General features: G+C 40.3%; 2 protein-coding genes across 6 annotated transcripts; one reads left to right on the top strand and one right to left on the bottom strand.

Moving 5' to 3' along the window:
* Positions 1-1,694: 1,694 nt before the first annotated feature.
* MRPL50 (mitochondrial ribosomal protein L50) lies at positions 1,695-5,880 on the bottom strand. Of its 2 annotated transcripts, none has more exons than XM_055302692.1 (2): positions 5,744-5,880; positions 1,695-2,671 (listed from the first exon to the last, which is right to left on the bottom strand). In XM_055302692.1, the coding sequence occupies exons 1-2, from the start codon at positions 5,833-5,835 to the stop codon at positions 2,284-2,286; spliced, it is 480 nt and encodes a 159-aa protein (XP_055158667.1). In that variant the 5' UTR covers positions 5,836-5,880; the 3' UTR covers positions 1,695-2,283. The 2 variants fall into 2 exon arrangements, with proteins under 2 accessions (XP_055158667.1, XP_055158668.1); XM_055302693.1 differs by lacking the exon at positions 5,744-5,880 and adding an exon at positions 4,647-5,014.
* ZNF189 (zinc finger protein 189) lies at positions 5,855-17,424 on the top strand. 4 transcript variants are annotated; one of them, XM_055302691.1, is made up of 3 exons: positions 5,855-5,918; positions 7,131-7,257; positions 14,491-17,424. In XM_055302691.1, the coding sequence occupies exons 2-3, from the start codon at positions 7,224-7,226 to the stop codon at positions 16,209-16,211; spliced, it is 1,755 nt and encodes a 584-aa protein (XP_055158666.1). In that variant the 5' UTR covers positions 5,855-5,918; positions 7,131-7,223; the 3' UTR covers positions 16,212-17,424. The 4 variants fall into 4 exon arrangements, with proteins under 4 accessions (XP_055158666.1, XP_055158663.1, XP_055158665.1 ...); XM_055302688.1 differs by lacking the exon at positions 5,855-5,918 and adding an exon at positions 6,131-6,442; XM_055302690.1 differs by lacking the exon at positions 5,855-5,918 and adding an exon at positions 6,132-6,442 and having other exon boundaries at positions 7,176-7,257.
* The last annotated feature ends 370 nt before the right edge of the window (positions 17,425-17,794 follow it).

The raw sequence follows: 17,794 nt of genomic DNA, 5'->3' as shown, positions 1-17,794 counted from the left end.
TTAGCTCAACTTTCCAGGACTGCTGCTTCAGGGATGGTACTTTCCCACTTCAATATTAGGGTGTAGGGCCACCTTACTCAAAACATTAACAACATTGCCTAGGAGCTTTTTTTTTTTTTTCAAAGATTTTATTTATTCATGAGACACACAGAGGCAGAGACAGGCAGAAGGCGGCTCCCTGTGGGAAGCCTAATGAGAGGACTTGATCCTAGGACACCAGGATCATGACCTGAGTCAAGGGCAGATGCTCAACCACCGAGCCACCCAGGTGCCCCGCCTAGGAGCTTTTTAGATATACAAAAGCTCAGGACCCACTCTTAACCAATGGAATCAGAATCTGCGTTTTAAAAAGATCTCCAAGTAACTTGTTAAATTAACACATTAAATTTTGAGAAACACTGCTCTAGGTTATCCCTTTTGTCTTTATACCTATGTGAAGCTTGGTTTTGTAGTGCTCTAGTTGAAACCAAGTGTTTTTCCACACCGCCCTTATATATCCATTACTTCCATCATGCCCTGTGCACAGTTTTGTGGGTCTACAGATCAGTAGAAGCTACACGGGAAATGAGATAATCAAATCCTATTTGTAAAATTCAAGTATTTTGGAATGCCTGAGTGGCTCACTGGTTGGGTACCTGGCTTTGGCTCAGGGCATGATCCTGGATTCCTGGGTTCGAGTCCCGCATCGGGCTCCTTACATGGAGCCTGCTTCTCCCTCTGCCTGTGTCTCTGCCTCTGTCTCTCATGAATAAGAAAAAAAAAAACTTAAAAAAAAATCAAGTATTTCCATGCAGAAACCCTCTCACATGGAAGAGATAAAACAGCTCTGATATTTAAGCTCTAGGGCTTCAGGTACTTCTGAAGTTCTTTAATGTACAGGTTCTTAAAAATCTGATTGTCTGCTGATAATATTTATAGGGTATAACTGTAATGTGATTTTATTAATATGCCATAATTTATACACCCACCTGATTTCTGCCCTCTTCAAAGCAGTCACCCTGAAAAAGAGAATACACACAATTTCCTTTGTATAAAAACTATCACTTTTCTTTCAGAACTATTAGGAAAGATAAAATATAGGAAATTCCTTATTACTCTTTAGCCATATCTAAACAAAAATAATTACTAATTTAATCACTTCTTCAATTAACATCAGTAATTCAGAACTATCTAGTAACTCACTATTTGAGTAATTTCCACAAATTGAATACACTAAGTCTGCAAAGACTTATCACCCTAGTGGACATCCATAGGTATTTAAAGCCACTTTTAAAAAGTTACAGAAAAGGAGGCACCTGGGTAATTCAGTTGGTTAAGGGGCCAACTCTTGATTTTGGTTCAGGTCATAAGATTGAGTCCTGCATCAGGCTCCACCCTGGGTGCGAACCCTACTTATGATTTTTTCTTCTCCCACTGCAACCCCCCTCCACACCCCCAACCCCAACCACCACCCAGCTTGAGCACACGCATTCTCTCTCTCAAAAAAAAAAAGTTACAAAGATAAAAGGTTTGAAATAAACATCATCTCCTTTAAAGAGAATATTCATTTAGATATATAATCTGGCAGATCTCTTATTTAAAAAGTCACAGTACTTCATATTTGGCATATACTCTAAATTTTTTCATTTATAATACATAAGTTAATGACAAAGCAGAGAAGCAAATTTCAGCTTTAAAAAAATAAAAAACACAGCACACTTCAAAAATATACTTTAATTCCAAAAGAGGTTAGTCTAGAACAGCCAGTATCATTTTCTATTTCTATGAGTAAAGCAGTGAAAGAAACAATTCGCTATAATAAACAACATTGCTTTTTACATTTTTTTTCCCCTTTTTACATTTCTTTAACAAGTTTCCTTATTTGTATACATACTATACATGCTACCTACCTTAGACTTAAGAGTCCTAACAGGATTAAAACATATTTTTGCATCTACTATTTTACACCTAAAAGAATAAAGACCACGTCTGAACATAGAATAGCCTCATATCTTAAACCCAAGTTTAATAATTAGTGTCCTCCAGAGAAGGAAACTTTCATACATTATTAATGACTCAATTCCATTAAAAAAAAAAAAAAGATTTCAGCAAATGTGAAAAAAGAAAATCCTGTTGTTAATTCATGATATGAGGGGAAAAAAAGAGCTAATTCATTCTTCTACAGAAAAAGAGGATTTAGAGAACAATTCTGATAGCATTTCACATGGTAAAGTATCAAAAGTCTAATAACCAGTCCCCTTGCTCAGGACAAAATGATTTCAAGATGCTCCTCTTCTGAGTTGCTCAATAACCCCAAGTGATTTTTAAATTGGGAGGCAGATTACTGGCAATCAGTTCATCAAATTTAGATCTATCATGAACAGGCACATTATAGAAATCAAGAACATCTCTGACCCTGCACATCTGGTGAAGCCTGGAGTTGGGCACTGCATGGCCCAAGTCATCAGCTAAACGTGACAACAACCCGAATTTCAGATGACCATCTTCCAGGGACACGTCCTGCCAACTGCTAGGAACAGATGAACCAAAAATTTCTCTGACACAAGATTCCACACGACTCTGGAGATCTTCAGGTGGTATGTATGTTCGGCTTCGTAAGGGTGGACACACCAAAATAGGTTTTTCCTTCACCTCTTCTACTGTCTCAGGCACCAATGGCTTCTTCTCTTTTCTGCAATGATCAAAAACAAATATGTGACTCTTTGGTTAACTGCACTAATGTACCTGACAAGCTGATGAACACCAGACCCAATCTTATCCATCTATCTAAATCAATAAAGAATATGCACATTTACTATTCTTTTAGGCACTGTAGAGAGAATAAGACAGACAGATTCCCGCCTTTGGAAGCTTATAACTGAATTGAACTGGTATACACAGAAAAGAGAATTACAGGTTTTACGTGCTCTAAGTTTTCCCAAGAAGAGGTAAAATAGTAAATCATTTGCCTGGGATTCCCAGTTTCCAAATCCAATCTACCTCTCTAACCTCACCTCCTACTAATCTATACATACTCTATGCTCCACCCAAACTAAACTACTACACTCTTTCCTGGTGTCATGTGTTGTCTCAAGTTATATCCTATTGGAAATGCCTATCTTTCACCTTCACCTATAGAAAACTTAGTTTAAGTCCCAAAACAGAATTGTTCTCTTCCAAGTTTTACTGGGCAGCCCAGGTGGCTCAGCGGTTTAGCGCCACCTTCAGCCCAGGGTGTGATCCTGGAGACCTGGGATTGAGTCCCAGGTCGTCGGGCTTCCTGCATGGAGCCTGCCTCTCTCTCTCTCTCTCTGTCTCTCTCATGAATAAATAAATAAGGTCTTTTTAAAAAAAAAAGTTTTACCTAATTTCCCCAAATATAATTTTAAATTCCTCTGATCTACTATAGTTATATTGCTTTCACAGCATATTGCATCCTACCTGAGTTTTAGTTTTTTTACATTCTACTTCTCTTACTAGATCAGGGTTTCTCAACCCAAACACTGACATTTTAGACCAGGTAATTCTTTGTTGTAGGGGGCTATCATGTTCATTATAAGATGCTCAGCAGCATCCCTGGCCTCTATCCAGGGTAGGGTAAATGCTAGTAGCATTTGTCATAACCAAATGACATTGCCAAATGTCCCGATGGGCAAAATTATCCCTGGTTAAGAATCACTGCACCAGATTATAAACTCCTGAATACAGAGACCTGTTTTACTGATTTGGGGGTCCTTTGAAAACTGCCTAAATAACTAAGTACATGGGCCAATGTTAGGAAATCTGCCTGATATGCTACTTCAGTGCTTAATCAAATATTAGTTCATGATCTGACTCTTGTTTTCCATGAGGTTGGTATTGGATGGGATTGGTCATCCTTAGAGAAATTGGAGACGTCAGAAAAAAATGATGTGGGGGTGTGGGGGGGAAGCAATAAAGAAATCATGTCTGGCCAAGAATATGGTTTGTAGCACTTTCTCCTTGCCTACGCAAAGACTTTTCCTGCAATTTAGCTCTCATTCTGCATCAATTCTTTTATCAGTTTCTTCAACTGATACTGTTCCCAGGGCTGTATATACCTCCCATCTTTAAAGAAAAAATAATACCCCCTAGACTCCATGTTCCTATCCAGTTTCCCAAAGAGTTGTTTACACTATGTCTATCTACTTCATCACTTGCCATTTTCTCTTCAAACTACTCCAGTCCCATTTCATCAGAATGAAATGTAACCCATTCCTTCCATCTTGGTAATCTCTTACACTGCTCTCATTTTCTTCACAATTTACACTTTGAAATTATATTCGTTTGTTTTTTTTGTTTGTTTGTTTGTTTTTTCCTTCATCAGAATATACACTTTAGGAAGACAAATAGGAAGACAAATGTTTGGTCTACCTTACTAACAACTGTATCCCTGGGCAGCCCAGGTGGCTCAGCGGTTTAGCGCCACCTTCAGCCCAGGGCGTGATCCTGGAGACCCGGGATAGAGTCCCACGTCAGGCTCCCTGCATGGAGCCTGCTTCTCCCTCTGCCTGTGTCTCTGCCTCTGTGTCTCTCATGAATAAATAAATAAACTCTAAAAAAGCAAACAACTGTATCCCTAACACCTAAACATCTGACATATAGTAGACACTCTACAAACTTGTGTTGAATGAGTGGATGAAACAAACCTGAGGGAAGCTAATAAATCCATTGAACAGGTGACGAAAATTCTTCGGAATGGAAAGTTTCTGCTTGAAACCCGAGGGCACAAATTGTTCGCTGAGGTGCCCACAAGTCTTGGTATGAGTCAAATAGATTTACCTTCAAATTATTCCGATGGTGCTGAGGGAAAAGCAGCAGACTTAGAGGGGGAGTCAAAGACCTGGGTTCTGGTTCCAGCTGTGACACTGAACTTGTTTTTGGCAAAACACTCCCTCTCGGTGGAGCCTCGGTTTTCTCATCGGTCAGAGTACTTACGCTCTGAGGAGGGCCTTTATTCTCGCCGCTGTAAACTGCTTAGGGATAGGCTGGCCCAGAGCCGACGTTTAGTAACTACCTGTCGAGTAGATCAATGAATGAACAAACGAAACAGAACGAGGGGGCCGCACTTCACTTCTGAACCTGGCCTGTGAAGGAAGGTACCGCGCCAGGGAGCTTCGTTCACCGACCACTTTCACGTCCACGTGCTAGGCTGCTCGCTCCAAACGAGCCACTCGTTTTCGGACACCGCACTCAGCGCCTGGAGCGCAGGGTCAGTACTGTTTGCTTAATAAATTAATGAGTGCTTAAAAAAAAAAAATCAATCAATTAGTGAGTGAAGTGGGAGGGGGAAAGAGCGGTTGCTCCGTGGTAAGAAAGTTGCGGCCAAGACGGGCGGGTGGGGGGGGTCCACCACTCCAGGTGGCTCACGGTTCTGAACTCCGAACCCTAACCCAAGCCGCAAGACCGGGGTCCCGTCCTTTTTTTGTTTTTTATTTAAAAATTTTTTTTAATTTAAAAAAATTATTAAAAAAAAGTTTTTACATTTAAAAAAAATTTTTTTAAAGATTTTTTTAAAATTTATTTATTCATAGAGACACAGGCAGAGGGAGAAGCAGGCTCCACGCAGGGAGCCCGACGCGGGGCTCGATCCCCGGTCTCCGGGCGCCAAGCCGCTGAGCCCCCCCGGGCGGCCCGGGTCTGTCTGAATAGCACGCCACAGGCTTTCGGATTCGTCCTTTCACCCTCCCCAGTTTCTCCCCTTACTTTCCCTGAAACAGACCCACCATCCACCCTTCCGCTTTACCTGAATCGAGACCAAAATTCTCTCCGCGGTGCCCCGAAGACGACCCACGCGAGGCCTCTTCTGGTAACGCCAGACGCTGACAGCGCCGCCATCTCGGAGGAGAGCAGCGGGCTACCGCGCTGCCTTCAGCCGGCAGCGTCGCGCCAACAGCAGCCAATCAGGTGTAAGCTTAGTGGTAGGTGTTCCCTTTTTCCTGTTAAGCATCACAAGCCGCTACCTCACCCCTTTGCACGCCGGGAAATGTAGTCCGGGGACCATGGCCGACGGAGGCTGGACCGAGGCGTTCTCTCAGAGCATGCCGGGAGTTGTAGTCCAGGGGCGTCCCGGGAACGTTCCGGGTGACGCCTTCTGGTCCGGGGGCGGGCGGTCATAGCGCTCCTCGGCTGAAAGGAGGAGGAACTGGCAACCGGGAGGAGGCTCCGGGAGGAGGCCTGAAAGGCTGCGCAGCAAGGTGGGGAGGGAATTTGGGGTTGGGGGACGGCCAGATAGCGCGTCTGATATGCTGCTGGGGTCGTGACCGCTCGGGGACCGAGGCAGGACCTGGCCAGGCGCACCCTGCAGGCCTCGCCTCCGTCGGGCCTAATTTCCAGCGGCTGGGTAGGCCTCACGAAAGGTTCCTCTCCGTGCGGCCGCCGCGGGTTCCTGCCCTGATTTTCTGTCCGGGAGATGGCCTCGCCGAGCCCCCCGCCGGAGCCAAAGGTAAGCCCCCTCCTGCGGGTATCCGCGTTCTCTCGCCACTACCGGAGCTAGGCCGCGCCCCCCCCGCCCCCCGTGGTCTTCAGGGCCAGCGATGTGCAAGGAAGTACCGACCCGTAGTGCTCTGGATGGCATCGCAAATTGCTCGCTTGGCCTTTTTTTTTTTTTTTTTTCTCAAGAGCGACTTGATAAATCAGTTGAAGACCATTAGTAATGTTCAAACAACCGGCCTCATTGCTGAGTTCTTCCAGGTGAGGCACCATTTTTTACCTCCCCTCGGGTCTTGTGCGCCTGTCTTCGATGCTCCGACCCAAGGTAGGCGCTTAGAGCACTTCCTGGGATTGAACAGGGTCCCAGGCCAGTGCGGATAGAGTTTGGAGCCGGGCAGTGAGGTGCAGGAAACTTGGAGAGTTGGCGGGGGCAGCTTACTAAAATAGAAATGTTCGGGTATGATCACTAAACTAGAAAAGTTCTATCCTTAGGACCATCACTACTGACGACGAGGATCCAGTGCAGTCATCCTCTAGTTTGAGGTGCTTGTCTGTTCCAGAATTGGGCCCCACTTGGAGCTCTTGGACACACCTTGGTCGTCCTAGCCTACCTGGCCCCGATAAGCGATTGCTTCTGCTACTTTTCAGTCGTAGAATTGTCCTTGAGACAAGAACTGACTACAGAAATCGTACTATTTCAGGACTTGCTGACATTTGAGGATGTGGCTGTGTTTTTTACCCAGGAGGAGTGGGATTATCTGGATCCAGCTCAGAGAAGCCTGTATAAAGATGTCATGATGGAGAATTATGGAAACCTGGTCTCACTGGGTAAGAATCTTTTTTTGTTCCTCTGATTAACCTATGGAAGAGGCTACAAGAAATCAGGCCCTGAGAACACTTGGACCACTACTGGCACCAAGGCTGCTTTGTTCCAAAGTTCTGATTTAAGTCTTTCAGCCATTAATTGTTTCCATGACTGTCATCCCTGGTGTCCTTGCAATAACCAAAATACAAGCCTTTCTGGCTTCTTGTCTTCATAATCTCATTCCCATATTGCTCTGTACTTTCCCTCCTGGCTCATCCTCCCACTGCTTTCCTCCCACCCCTTTTCACTCTGCCTTCTGGAGCCCCTGTTCTTCTTCACATAATGTTCCTTACCCCTCCTGGCCTTAACTGAAAACTGGCACTTTCCCAAGGACACCACTTCTCTGGCAGAGGCTGCTTTTTCTCCCACACCCTCTTTTTTCCCCTATCCTTTGTCTCAGGGCTAGAAGGGAGCAGTTACTGTTCTATACCTTTTCAGGGCTGTTCCCAAAGCATTAGTTTAACCCTTCAAACAAAATCTCTCTCCTGGGAGGCCTCAGCCATCTTGCTCTGTCCACTCCGTTCCTTTTCACTGTCATCTGCAACATTTCTTGGTCCCTCACATACAGATTTTGTCACATTTCACAATCTTCTCTGTGCCAACTTATGTCATCAGTGATGTAGCTATTACTTAAGCCTCACTATATCCTGACTATATATCTTCAGGGACCTTGCTTTCCTTTTCTGTTCAATTCGCATCAATGGTGAAACCCTCAATTTTGTCAAAGCAGGCCGATCTTACTCTTTGAAAATTATCCAGGCATTTTTCATTATTATTTTCGACTGACTAGGCGGGTGACCAAAACAGATGTGCTCTCTGCCCATGTGGAGCTTACTATGACTTCTTACCTTTCTGCTTTTCCTACTCCTTTCCTTCTAATCCTACTTATTCTTAATCATGTTTCCTGTTCCTTAACTTCTCCTCTTGCTCCAGATTATAAATCCTCTCCTAACTTCACCTCCTTATCTAATCCCTGGACCTCCATAGGAATTATCACCATTATGCTTTCTCGCCGCCTTATTGTGCTCTACCCAAGTCTGCAAAGTTTAAGTTTTGTGTTGGTTATAAGATCTGGCTTTTCTCTTCTCCTACCAGAGTTGCTAAACACAGCAGGAGAAATTCTTTAACTGAAGGGGTTGATGCCCTATATTTATGCATAGCTTTTCTTCTAGTCTGCAGTGGGTTTTTACATCTCAGCCAATTTTTTGTCATTGATTTGCTCATTACCTGCTTCCTTTCAACGACTGTCCCAAAACTAAAGTGGCTCAGCGGTTTGGCACCTGCCTTCAGCCCAGGGCATGACCCTGGAGACCCGGTATTGAGTCCCGCATCGGGCTCCCTGTGTGGCGCCTGCTTCTTCCTCTGCCTATGTCTCTGCCTCTCTGTCTCTCATGAATAAATTAATAAAATCTTAAAAAAAAAAATACTTGTGTAACTGAATGAATGAATATACTTAAGAATCAGTACCTCTTGACTAGATTATTACATTATTCCATAAACTAGCCCCTTGCCTCCAATCTCCCTTTCTATATACTGCCACCAAAGTGATTTTGTTAGTTAACGGCTTTCAATTTCCAATTCCTGATAGCTTAAATGAATCTTAAGCTTAACAAGAATCTTAATTCTTGTTATACCTAGTAGAGCCTTTCTGAATAGCCCCTGCCTGGCTTCTTAGAATCATCTATTTCTTGCACACCTCTTCAGTCTCCAGCCATATCAGCTGCTGATTTTTCTTTTCTCCAATATATCATGGTGTCTCTGAGTCATTGCTAGCTTTATCCACACATATGGTATCCTGGTTGATAGAACCAGGCAAATGCCCAGCCTTGCCTTCCTCTACTACTGTAAAATGTGAGTACCATATGGACAAAGGCAGGGTAGTGAGCCCATCTGTTGATCTCCTACTTTCAGGCTCTTATTTTAGCTGAACTACAGCTTTTTATCGGTTATTATTTCTCCCTCCACAAACTTTTCATCTTTCTCTGTGGACTCTGTCGCCATTTCTTTGATGAGAGCTCTCCTAGTGAAAGATCGTAATTACTTGATTTTTCCAGTACAGTGTTTTCCTGCACTTCATCTTGCTGCTTTACTTATTACTCTTCCCACTTTAGTTTGGTCTTTTATTCTGGTTTTTCTTTAAACACTTTAGTAACTACATTGATAATATAGGTGACAGTTTGATCCCAGTTCTTAATCTTTCAGTTCTTTCAAATGAAATGGACTTCTTCAGTTTAATGACTCCTTTCCAGTCTACTTGAGCTATATTGGACCTTGACAGAATTGGGAATTGCTGTCCCTGTAAGACCTTAAACTCACCGTTTCTCTTCTTAGAGTAGTCTCTCCTCAGTTGTTTGTTCAGCACTCATCCATTCAGTAAATAGTTAATCAAGCACTGTGCCAGCACTAGGAATGCAGATTATTCCCCATTCTCTCATTCTTTTACCAAGAAAACTGTTCTTTTTATATCTTTTTATACTCTTGGGTACTGGTCCACAGGCCAAATGTGGCACGCTGTTTTTATAAAAAAAAAAAAAAAAGAAAAGAAAAGTTTTACTGGAACAAAGACATTCCCATTCTTTATGTATTATCTATTACTACTTTCATGCTATAGTGGCAGAGCTGAATAATTCCAATAGAGACCATATGGCTCACAAAGCCAAAAATATTTATTGCTGGTCCTTTTTAGAAAATGTGTGGTAACTCTTATTTTGTCCCAAAGTTTAGCCACTTCCACTTTACCATTTCCTTGCCTTTTCTGTCTCTCCTCAGCTACCATATTCTTAAAACTGATTAAAGATTATAGAAATCAACCCAAACTAGCTTAAGCCAGAAGAGAGCTTATTATAGGGACAGAGGTGGCATACAGAATATATGAGCATGATTGCAACTAGATATCAGAAAAGAACTAAACCCAGGGGCATCTGGGTGGCTCAGTTGGTTAAGCCTCCCACTCTTGATCTTGGCTCAGATCTTGATCCCAGGGTGGTGAGTTCAAGCTCCACACCTAGCATGGAGCCTACCTAAAAAAAAAATAAAGTAAAATAAAAATAAAAACTAAACCCAGAAATTGGAACACTCAGAAGGTCAGGATTTTTTTTTTTTTTTTTTTTAAGGTCAGGATTTAACTCTTTCTTTGTGTTTTGTTTCTTTCTCCTTGGTAGACATGACTTTCTTCCTCATATCCACATGCTTCTGAATTGATAGGTTATAACTCTAATCATGTTCAGAATAATTGCCTATTTCAGGTTTAATTCCAAATTCCTGGGAGAGATGCACTTTGAGTCAACTGCCTATTCTAGACAAATTATATGATTGCAGGATGGGAAGATAAAATACAAGCATGGCAGAGACCTCAGAAGGTGATTACAGCTACCATGCTTAGATCTAATGGATAGTTCTTTCTGTGCTGCTCTGTGTGGAAGCCTAAACTCACTTGTTTTCTTTACCGGTCTCTGACTATTTTCATTCCAGTGCACCTCTGTTTATTTTATTTTTTTTTTTTTACCTCTGTTTAATTTACTTAAGCAGTATGTTAAATTTTATGCCTGGTATGATAAATCATTCTTTTATATTCTTTTTTAGGATACACTTAACTAGTTTTCTATATTTTTCAAGTTGAAAGTTAGATTCATTGCGGTTTTTAATTTCATTCATAAGATTTAAATTGGAATACAATTGGTTTCATAGATTGGTTTGGGAAGAATTAAGATCCTTATAATATTAAATCTCTTTAGCAATTTGTTTGACTCTATCTGTCCTTGAGAAAATTTTTATGGCTTATTTTCATGGCCCTCATACAATTTTCATAAGACTTAGGTTTTATGGTTTTTATTATCATACAAGACATATTTTACTTTTCTATAATATTTGCTAACTGGTTATTCTTGATAGTAAGTACCAGTACTTATTTTATATCTTAGTTTTCTTGTTGCTATTATATTTCACTTTTTAGAAATTTTACATAGACATTTGTATTGTCTGCAAATAACAATTTTATCTTATTCCTTTGAGTAAAACCCCTGGAACAATACTGAGTAAACATTATAAAGAGACTTCCCCTTCTCACAAGGAATTTATAGTCCCATGGAAGAGACAAATATAATGAATAATGGTGCATATAATAGCTACAGTGCATTTATGGATGAGGACAGGTGATAAAAAACAGAACACCTAAATCTGTCTAGTGGACTTAGTGAAGGCTTTGTAGAGGAAAGGTTGCTTTGAATTGAATCTTAAAGAGAAACCAAGAATTTTCTAGGTAAACAATGTTGGAGGACATTTAGTAAATGAGATATGCAAAGAAATGGCATAAAAGATTAAAGCAGTTTGCACACTTTGGGTGTGAGAGAGTGGTTAGAGTGACGTAAGGTTTACTGAACCTATCATGAAGTGCTGAGTATCCTGATGTAAAGAGCTGATTTGCAATCAGAGGTGATGGAGTACTAGTGAATCTACAGGGGGTGATGTGACTAGAATTCCATTTCATGTACATCTCTCTGGATGCAGTAGGGTAGAGATAGTGTGGAGGCAGCTTAAAGACTAGAGTGAAGGATTATTAGGTAGATGGCTTTCACATAATCCAGGGAAAACATGAAAAGAAGGTAGATAGTAGAGACTAGAATCTTTGATTTTGGTGATTGTTTACTGATAAGAAAAGTGGAGAAATCTAGTATGATTTTCTGCTTTGGATAACGGATGAGGATGCCTGTCAAGAGAAGATGATTAGAGGTGGAGACATACATGACAGCCAGTGATGATCATGTTACTTGTAAGCCCTTTTTAACACAGTTAAGTGGCAATACCCAGAGTAAATAGAGAGAGCAAAGTAAGAAGGTAAACATGGGCAACAGTAACTTTTCAACAGTTAACAAAGGAAGAGAAATACATGAAAGAAATTTATTAGAAAAGGACAAAGTTAGAAGTACTAGGGAACTAGAAGAATATAATAGCATAGAAACCAAAAACAGATAATGTCAAAATGGGAATGGTCAACAGTGTCAGGTGCTGCTGAATAAAATAAGGGCTGAAAATGTTGCTTGTATTTGTTATTCAAGAGTTATTGGTGATTTCATAGAAGCTTCTCTAGATGCTGGAAATAGAAGTCAGATTTCACAGTAGTTGTAAATTGGTTGAATGGGAAGAGGTTGGACATGGAAAACATAGCTGGGAAATGGAGACCTACAGTGTTAAGATTTAATTTCAAAACTTAGATTCCATTGAGAGAAGGATTTTAGGTTCAAGAGAAAGTTGGGCATATTTGTATGCTGAGCATATTTGGAGGTGTGTTTGCAGTGAAGAATAGATGAAAGAAAGAGGAAACAATGCTAATAATTGAACAAATGCTCAGAGACAAATGGGATCAAGAGAAGGTAGATGAATTAGCCTTTGATAAGAATAGGATATATCTTCATGTACCATTGCAGATAATTTTATAGGCAGGGGGCAGAAAGTTAAGGGAATTCTCCCATCCTTTTTCACTGTGTGAAAGAAAGCAGTCCATTGAAGTAATTTAAAAGACATTACTATTAGTAGTGGAAGCAGAAATACAGTTTCTACTACTTTCTTAGGGGAATAAGAAGATTTTTGGAATAAAAGAACTTAATGACTGGTTTGAAGTAAATAAAAAGAAAATTCAGAGATGACTCTAAAGGTAGAAGATTAGAAAATTGAGAGAAAAGAGGAAGTCTAGCAAAAGAAATTGTTTAGGGCCAAAAATATATTTGGTACTGATCAACTTGTCTAGTGAAATTATCCAACAGACAACAAGAGATTGAAAATCAGGAAAGAAGTCAGAAGCAGACTTCAGTGTTCTGTATGCCACTCTTGTTTCATCATAGACCATTATGTTATATTTCCTTCAACACAGGCAAGATTTTCATTTTTCAGATTTCTTTGAGACTCTCATTTGGAACTGCATGGTTCCAGCTTGGCTCTTAAATCTTTAGAAGAGTGAGAATCATGTATACTTGAAGAATGTGGTATAATTTGTGGTAGGTGAGGGCATAAGTTACCACAGACTGCTCTTTCTCTGTGTCTTTCATTCTCTGACCATATTCTTTTGTATTTATTTTGTCTTTCTATATCATAGACTCCATGTTGATCCAACTCATTTTTTTAATTAATTAATTAATTTATTTATTTATTTATTTTTATTCATGAAAGACACGGAGAGAGGCAGAGACACAGGAGGAGGGAGAAGCAGACTCCATGCAGGGAGCCCGACGTGGGACTCGATCCTGGGTCTCCAGGATCATGCCCTGGGCTGAAGGCGGCACTAAACCGCTGAGCCACCCAAGGATCCCCATTATTTTGTTTTTAAAAGCTATTTTGTCTCAGTATAGGAAGTGTTTTAAATATTTTATCATATTATATTCTTGTACTTGTCATTCATTTTATTTGATGGGGAGCATCATGCCTTATCTTTGAATTCTGAATCATTACACAACTCCTGGAATGCCTTTGAATGCAATAAGTAAATCCTTGTTAATGAAAGAATTTTTGCTTCCCCTAGTTTTTCTCTTTTATCCTTCTCAGCATCATTTTGTGTTCATTTCTTTCAGTTATTTGGCCTACTCACATTACAGTAACACTATCTTATACCACATTTTCTGAACCTACTGTTGTCTTCTTGCATCATCCGGTCTTCCTTGATAGACTATTTCATCACACCACTACTTGTTTTATTTCATTGTTTCCCCATTTTACCTTGCGTGAGTTTCTGTTGATTTACCAGCCCTTCCTCCCAGCTCTGCTTGCCCCTACTAGCTCATCATTTGCCTCATAAAAACACTCTTTTAGTGTACCTAGCTGGCTCAGTCAGAGAAGGATGTGACTCTTGATCTTAGGGTTGTGAGTTTAAGCCCCATGTTGGGTGTAGAGATTACTAAAAAAAAAAAAAAAAAAAAAAAAACCTTAAAAGCTTGCTCCTTTAAAAAAATAAACAAAACAGTCTTCATATTTCTTCTCCAAGAAAAATATTTCATCAGATAGCTAATAATAATATTTATACAGCATATATTCTTTGCCAGGTACTGTCCTAAATGCTTTATGTGTATGAACCAATTTAATCTTAATAATGTAGTCATCCACATTTTATAGATGTAGTGGATTAGTTTATATTAATCTTATTTTCCTAATAAGCCTTTCTCCTTGCTAGCAAAGAGCCTGCCTGATCTATTTTCTATTTATTATTCCAGATGTTTTGAACAGAGATAAGGATGAGGAGCCAACAGTAAAACAAGAAATTGAGGAGATCGAGGAAGAAGTGGAACCACAGGGTGTAATAGTTACAAGAATAAAAAGTGAAATTGACCAAGATCCTATAGGTAGAGAAACCTTTGAACTTGTTGGTAGGTTAGATAAACAAAGAGGAATCTTCTTATGGGAAATACCAAGAGAATCTTTGGCGCAGGAACAGAGAATGTTCAGAGGAAACACTAACATTATTCGTAAGAGACCAAACTCAGAAGAGAAATGCCATAAATGTGAAGAATGTGGAAAGGGTTTTGTTCGCAAGGCCCATTTCATTCAACATCAAAGGGTCCATACTGGTGAGAAGCCCTTTCAATGCAACGAATGTGGGAAAAGTTTTAGTCGCAGTTCATTTGTTATTGAACATCAGAGAATTCACACTGGGGAAAGGCCCTATGAGTGTAATTATTGTGGAAAAACCTTTAGTGTGAGCTCAACCCTTATTAGACATCAGAGAATCCACACTGGAGAGAGACCCTATCAGTGTACTCAGTGTAAACAGAGCTTCAGCCAGAGAAGGAGCCTTGTTAAACATCAAAGGATTCACACAGGTGAAAAACCCCATAAATGTAGTGACTGTGGGAAAGCCTTCAGCTGGAAGTCACACCTTATTGAACATCAGAGAACTCACACTGGTGAGAAACCCTATCACTGTACCAAATGTAAGAAAAGCTTTAGTCGAAATTCGTTACTTGTTGAACATCAGAGAATTCACACTGGGGAAAGACCCCATAAATGTGGTGAATGTGGGAAAGCTTTTAGATTAAGTACATACCTTATACAACACCAAAAAATCCACACTGGTGAGAAGCCTTTTCTTTGTATCGAATGTGGAAAAAGCTTCAGTCGGAGCTCCTTCCTTATTGAACATCAGAGGATCCATACAGGTGAAAGACCTTATCAGTGCAAAGAGTGTGGGAAAAGCTTTAGTCAGTTGTGCAACCTTACTCGTCATCAGAGAATTCACACAGGAGACAAACCCCATAAATGTGAAGAATGTGGAAAAGCCTTTAGTAGAAGCTCAGGTCTTATTCAGCATCAGCGAATCCACACCAGAGAGAAGACTTACTCATACAATGAAACCAAGGAAAGTTTTGATCCAAATTGCAGTCTTGTTATACAGCAGGAAGTCTACCCCAAGGAAAAATCTTACAAATGCGATGAATGTGGGAAAACTTTTAGTGTCAGTGCTCATCTTGTACAACATCAAAGAATCCACACTGGTGAAAAGCCCTATCTATGTACTGTGTGCGGGAAAAGCTTCAGTCGGAGCTCATTTCTTATAGAGCATCAGAGAATCCACACTGGTGAGAGACCTTATCTGTGCAGACAATGTGGAAAAAGCTTTAGCCAACTGTGTAATCTTATTCGACATCAGGGTGTTCACACAGGTAATAAACCCCATAAATGTGATGAATGTGGGAAGGCCTTTAGCCGGAACTCAGGCCTTATTCAGCATCAGAGAATACACACAGGAGAGAAACCTTACAAGTGTGAGAAGTGTGACAAAAGTTTTAGTCAACAGCGCAGCCTTGTCAACCATCAGAAGATCCATGCAGAGGTGAAAACTCAAGAAACCCATGAATGTGATGCTTGTGGCGAAGCCTTCAATTGTCGCATATCTCTCATTCAGCATCAAAAATTGCATACTACGTGGATGCAGTAAATGTAGAGAAATATTCAAGCTCAGTTTGACTTGAGCCTAGCTACCCAAGTGCAGTTTCATATGGCTCAGCGTGAGTCAGGTTTAGTGATAAAGCAAATTTTCCTTGGCCTCAGGCAAATGGTTTCTAAAGATTCTGTGAAAGGTGGACAACTGCCCACAGGCAGCTGAAGACTTCCATTACTTTCTGTTCTGATGATCATAGAGAAGACAGTAATTTATTTAAACATCTCTTTTCTGACACATCTTTCAGCAGAGGTCAAACCCAGGTTCAGAGCACGTGGTATTATAGTCATTCGAGAGAGAAGGACAAAGTTGCATTGGTATAAGGGAGCTGAAGTTAGAAAACTAAAATAATTATTCAGGAGAGTCCCCTTCCACCATCATATGGTGGTTCATTCAGTTCCATGATCTGCTTGGCAAAGCATGCCAAAGCCTAGTAATTAAGCGTATGATTAAGTTTCAAGGAAACAGAGCCCCATTTTTTTTTCAAACTGATATCCAAAGGTGTTTTTGGTCATTGATTAAGAAAGCTAGTTGTTTGGCATGTGAGTTAAAGAAGCAGTTCCAATGCTTTGTGGTTCCCAGATCTGTGAAATGAGTGGACCATTAATTTTACATGTAAAAATTATGTGAGTAATTAACAAACCTACCAAGGAACCTTTGGGAGTGCCTTTTTTCAAGATGGGCCCGAAAAAGTGGAGGAAGACACTTCTTTTTGTGCTCTCCCATCTGTGAAACATAATTGTAGTCCTATACAAATAATCCCATTCCTCCACTACCAGTAGCATGCGAAAGTGTACATATTTTGATTACCAAGATTTGGAAATAAAAGACCTGGAGTCTATACTAGGAAGCGGAGATATTTTGGTATTGCTTTGGTTTTTATGGTAACTAGACTTTGCATGCAATTTTAAAATCCTTATTTCTGGTTCTAGGGCTTCCCTTAGTAAATGGTTATATAAACCTATTAATTCATCTGCTTTAATCATTAAACCTGTTTTGTTTTTTGCTTTGCGTAAGAGTTCTTTGTTATTTTAGTGCAAAATCTATCCTGTCAAATAAATACTGCATTTAAAAAATTAGAATCAAGGAATTAAAAGAAATTGCTCTCACTTGTTCTACCCGTGACTACAGGCATACCTTGGAGATGCTGTATGTTTGGTTCCGTACCACTGCAGTGAAGCAGATAGTCTAATAAAGCAAGTCAAGTTAATTTTTTGGTTTCTTACTGCATGTAGAAGTTATACTTTACAGAAGTCTAGTAACTGTGCAATAGTATTAGGTCTAAGAAAGCAATGTACGTGCCTTAATTTAAAATACCCTATTGCTTAAAAGTGCTAACCATCATTCTGAGCTTTCAAGGAGTCTTACTCACTAATCATTAGCATAACAACTATAGTAATGAAAGTCTTTGAAATATTGTAAGAATTACCAGATGTGACCCAGAGACAGAAAGTGAGCAAATACTCTTAGAGAAATGGAATCAATAGACTTGCTTGATGCAGGTTTGTCACAAACCTTCAATTTGTGAAAACATGCAGTATCGGTGGAGCACAATCAGCAAACCACAGTAGAACAAGTTT

This window comes from Nyctereutes procyonoides, unplaced genomic scaffold (assembly GCF_905146905.1).
Source record: "Nyctereutes procyonoides isolate TBG_1078 unplaced genomic scaffold, NYPRO_anot_genome, whole genome shotgun sequence".
Taxonomy (NCBI): domain Eukaryota; kingdom Metazoa; phylum Chordata; class Mammalia; order Carnivora; family Canidae; genus Nyctereutes; species Nyctereutes procyonoides.
The sequence above is the reverse complement of the archived record's forward strand: the minus strand, read 5'-3'. Positions and strand labels throughout refer to the sequence as shown.

Bases quoted from the DNA above. Each gene is read 5' to 3' on its own strand.
- MRPL50 (XM_055302692.1), bottom strand. From the start codon at position 5,835: ATGGCGGCGCTGTCAGCGTCTGGCGTTACCAGAAGAGGCCTCGCGTGG. The intron at 2,672-5,743 runs GTAAAGCGGAAG...TGATCATTGCAG, and splicing joins GAATTTTGGTCTCGATTCAG to AAAAGAGAAGAAGCCATTGG.
- ZNF189 (XM_055302688.1), top strand. From the start codon at position 6,410: ATGGCCTCGCCGAGCCCCCCGCCGGAGCCAAAG. The intron at 6,443-7,130 runs GTAAGCCCCCTC...GTACTATTTCAG, and splicing joins GCCCCCCGCCGGAGCCAAAG to GACTTGCTGACATTTGAGGA. The intron at 7,258-14,490 runs GTAAGAATCTTT...TTATTATTCCAG, and splicing joins TGGAAACCTGGTCTCACTGG to ATGTTTTGAACAGAGATAAG.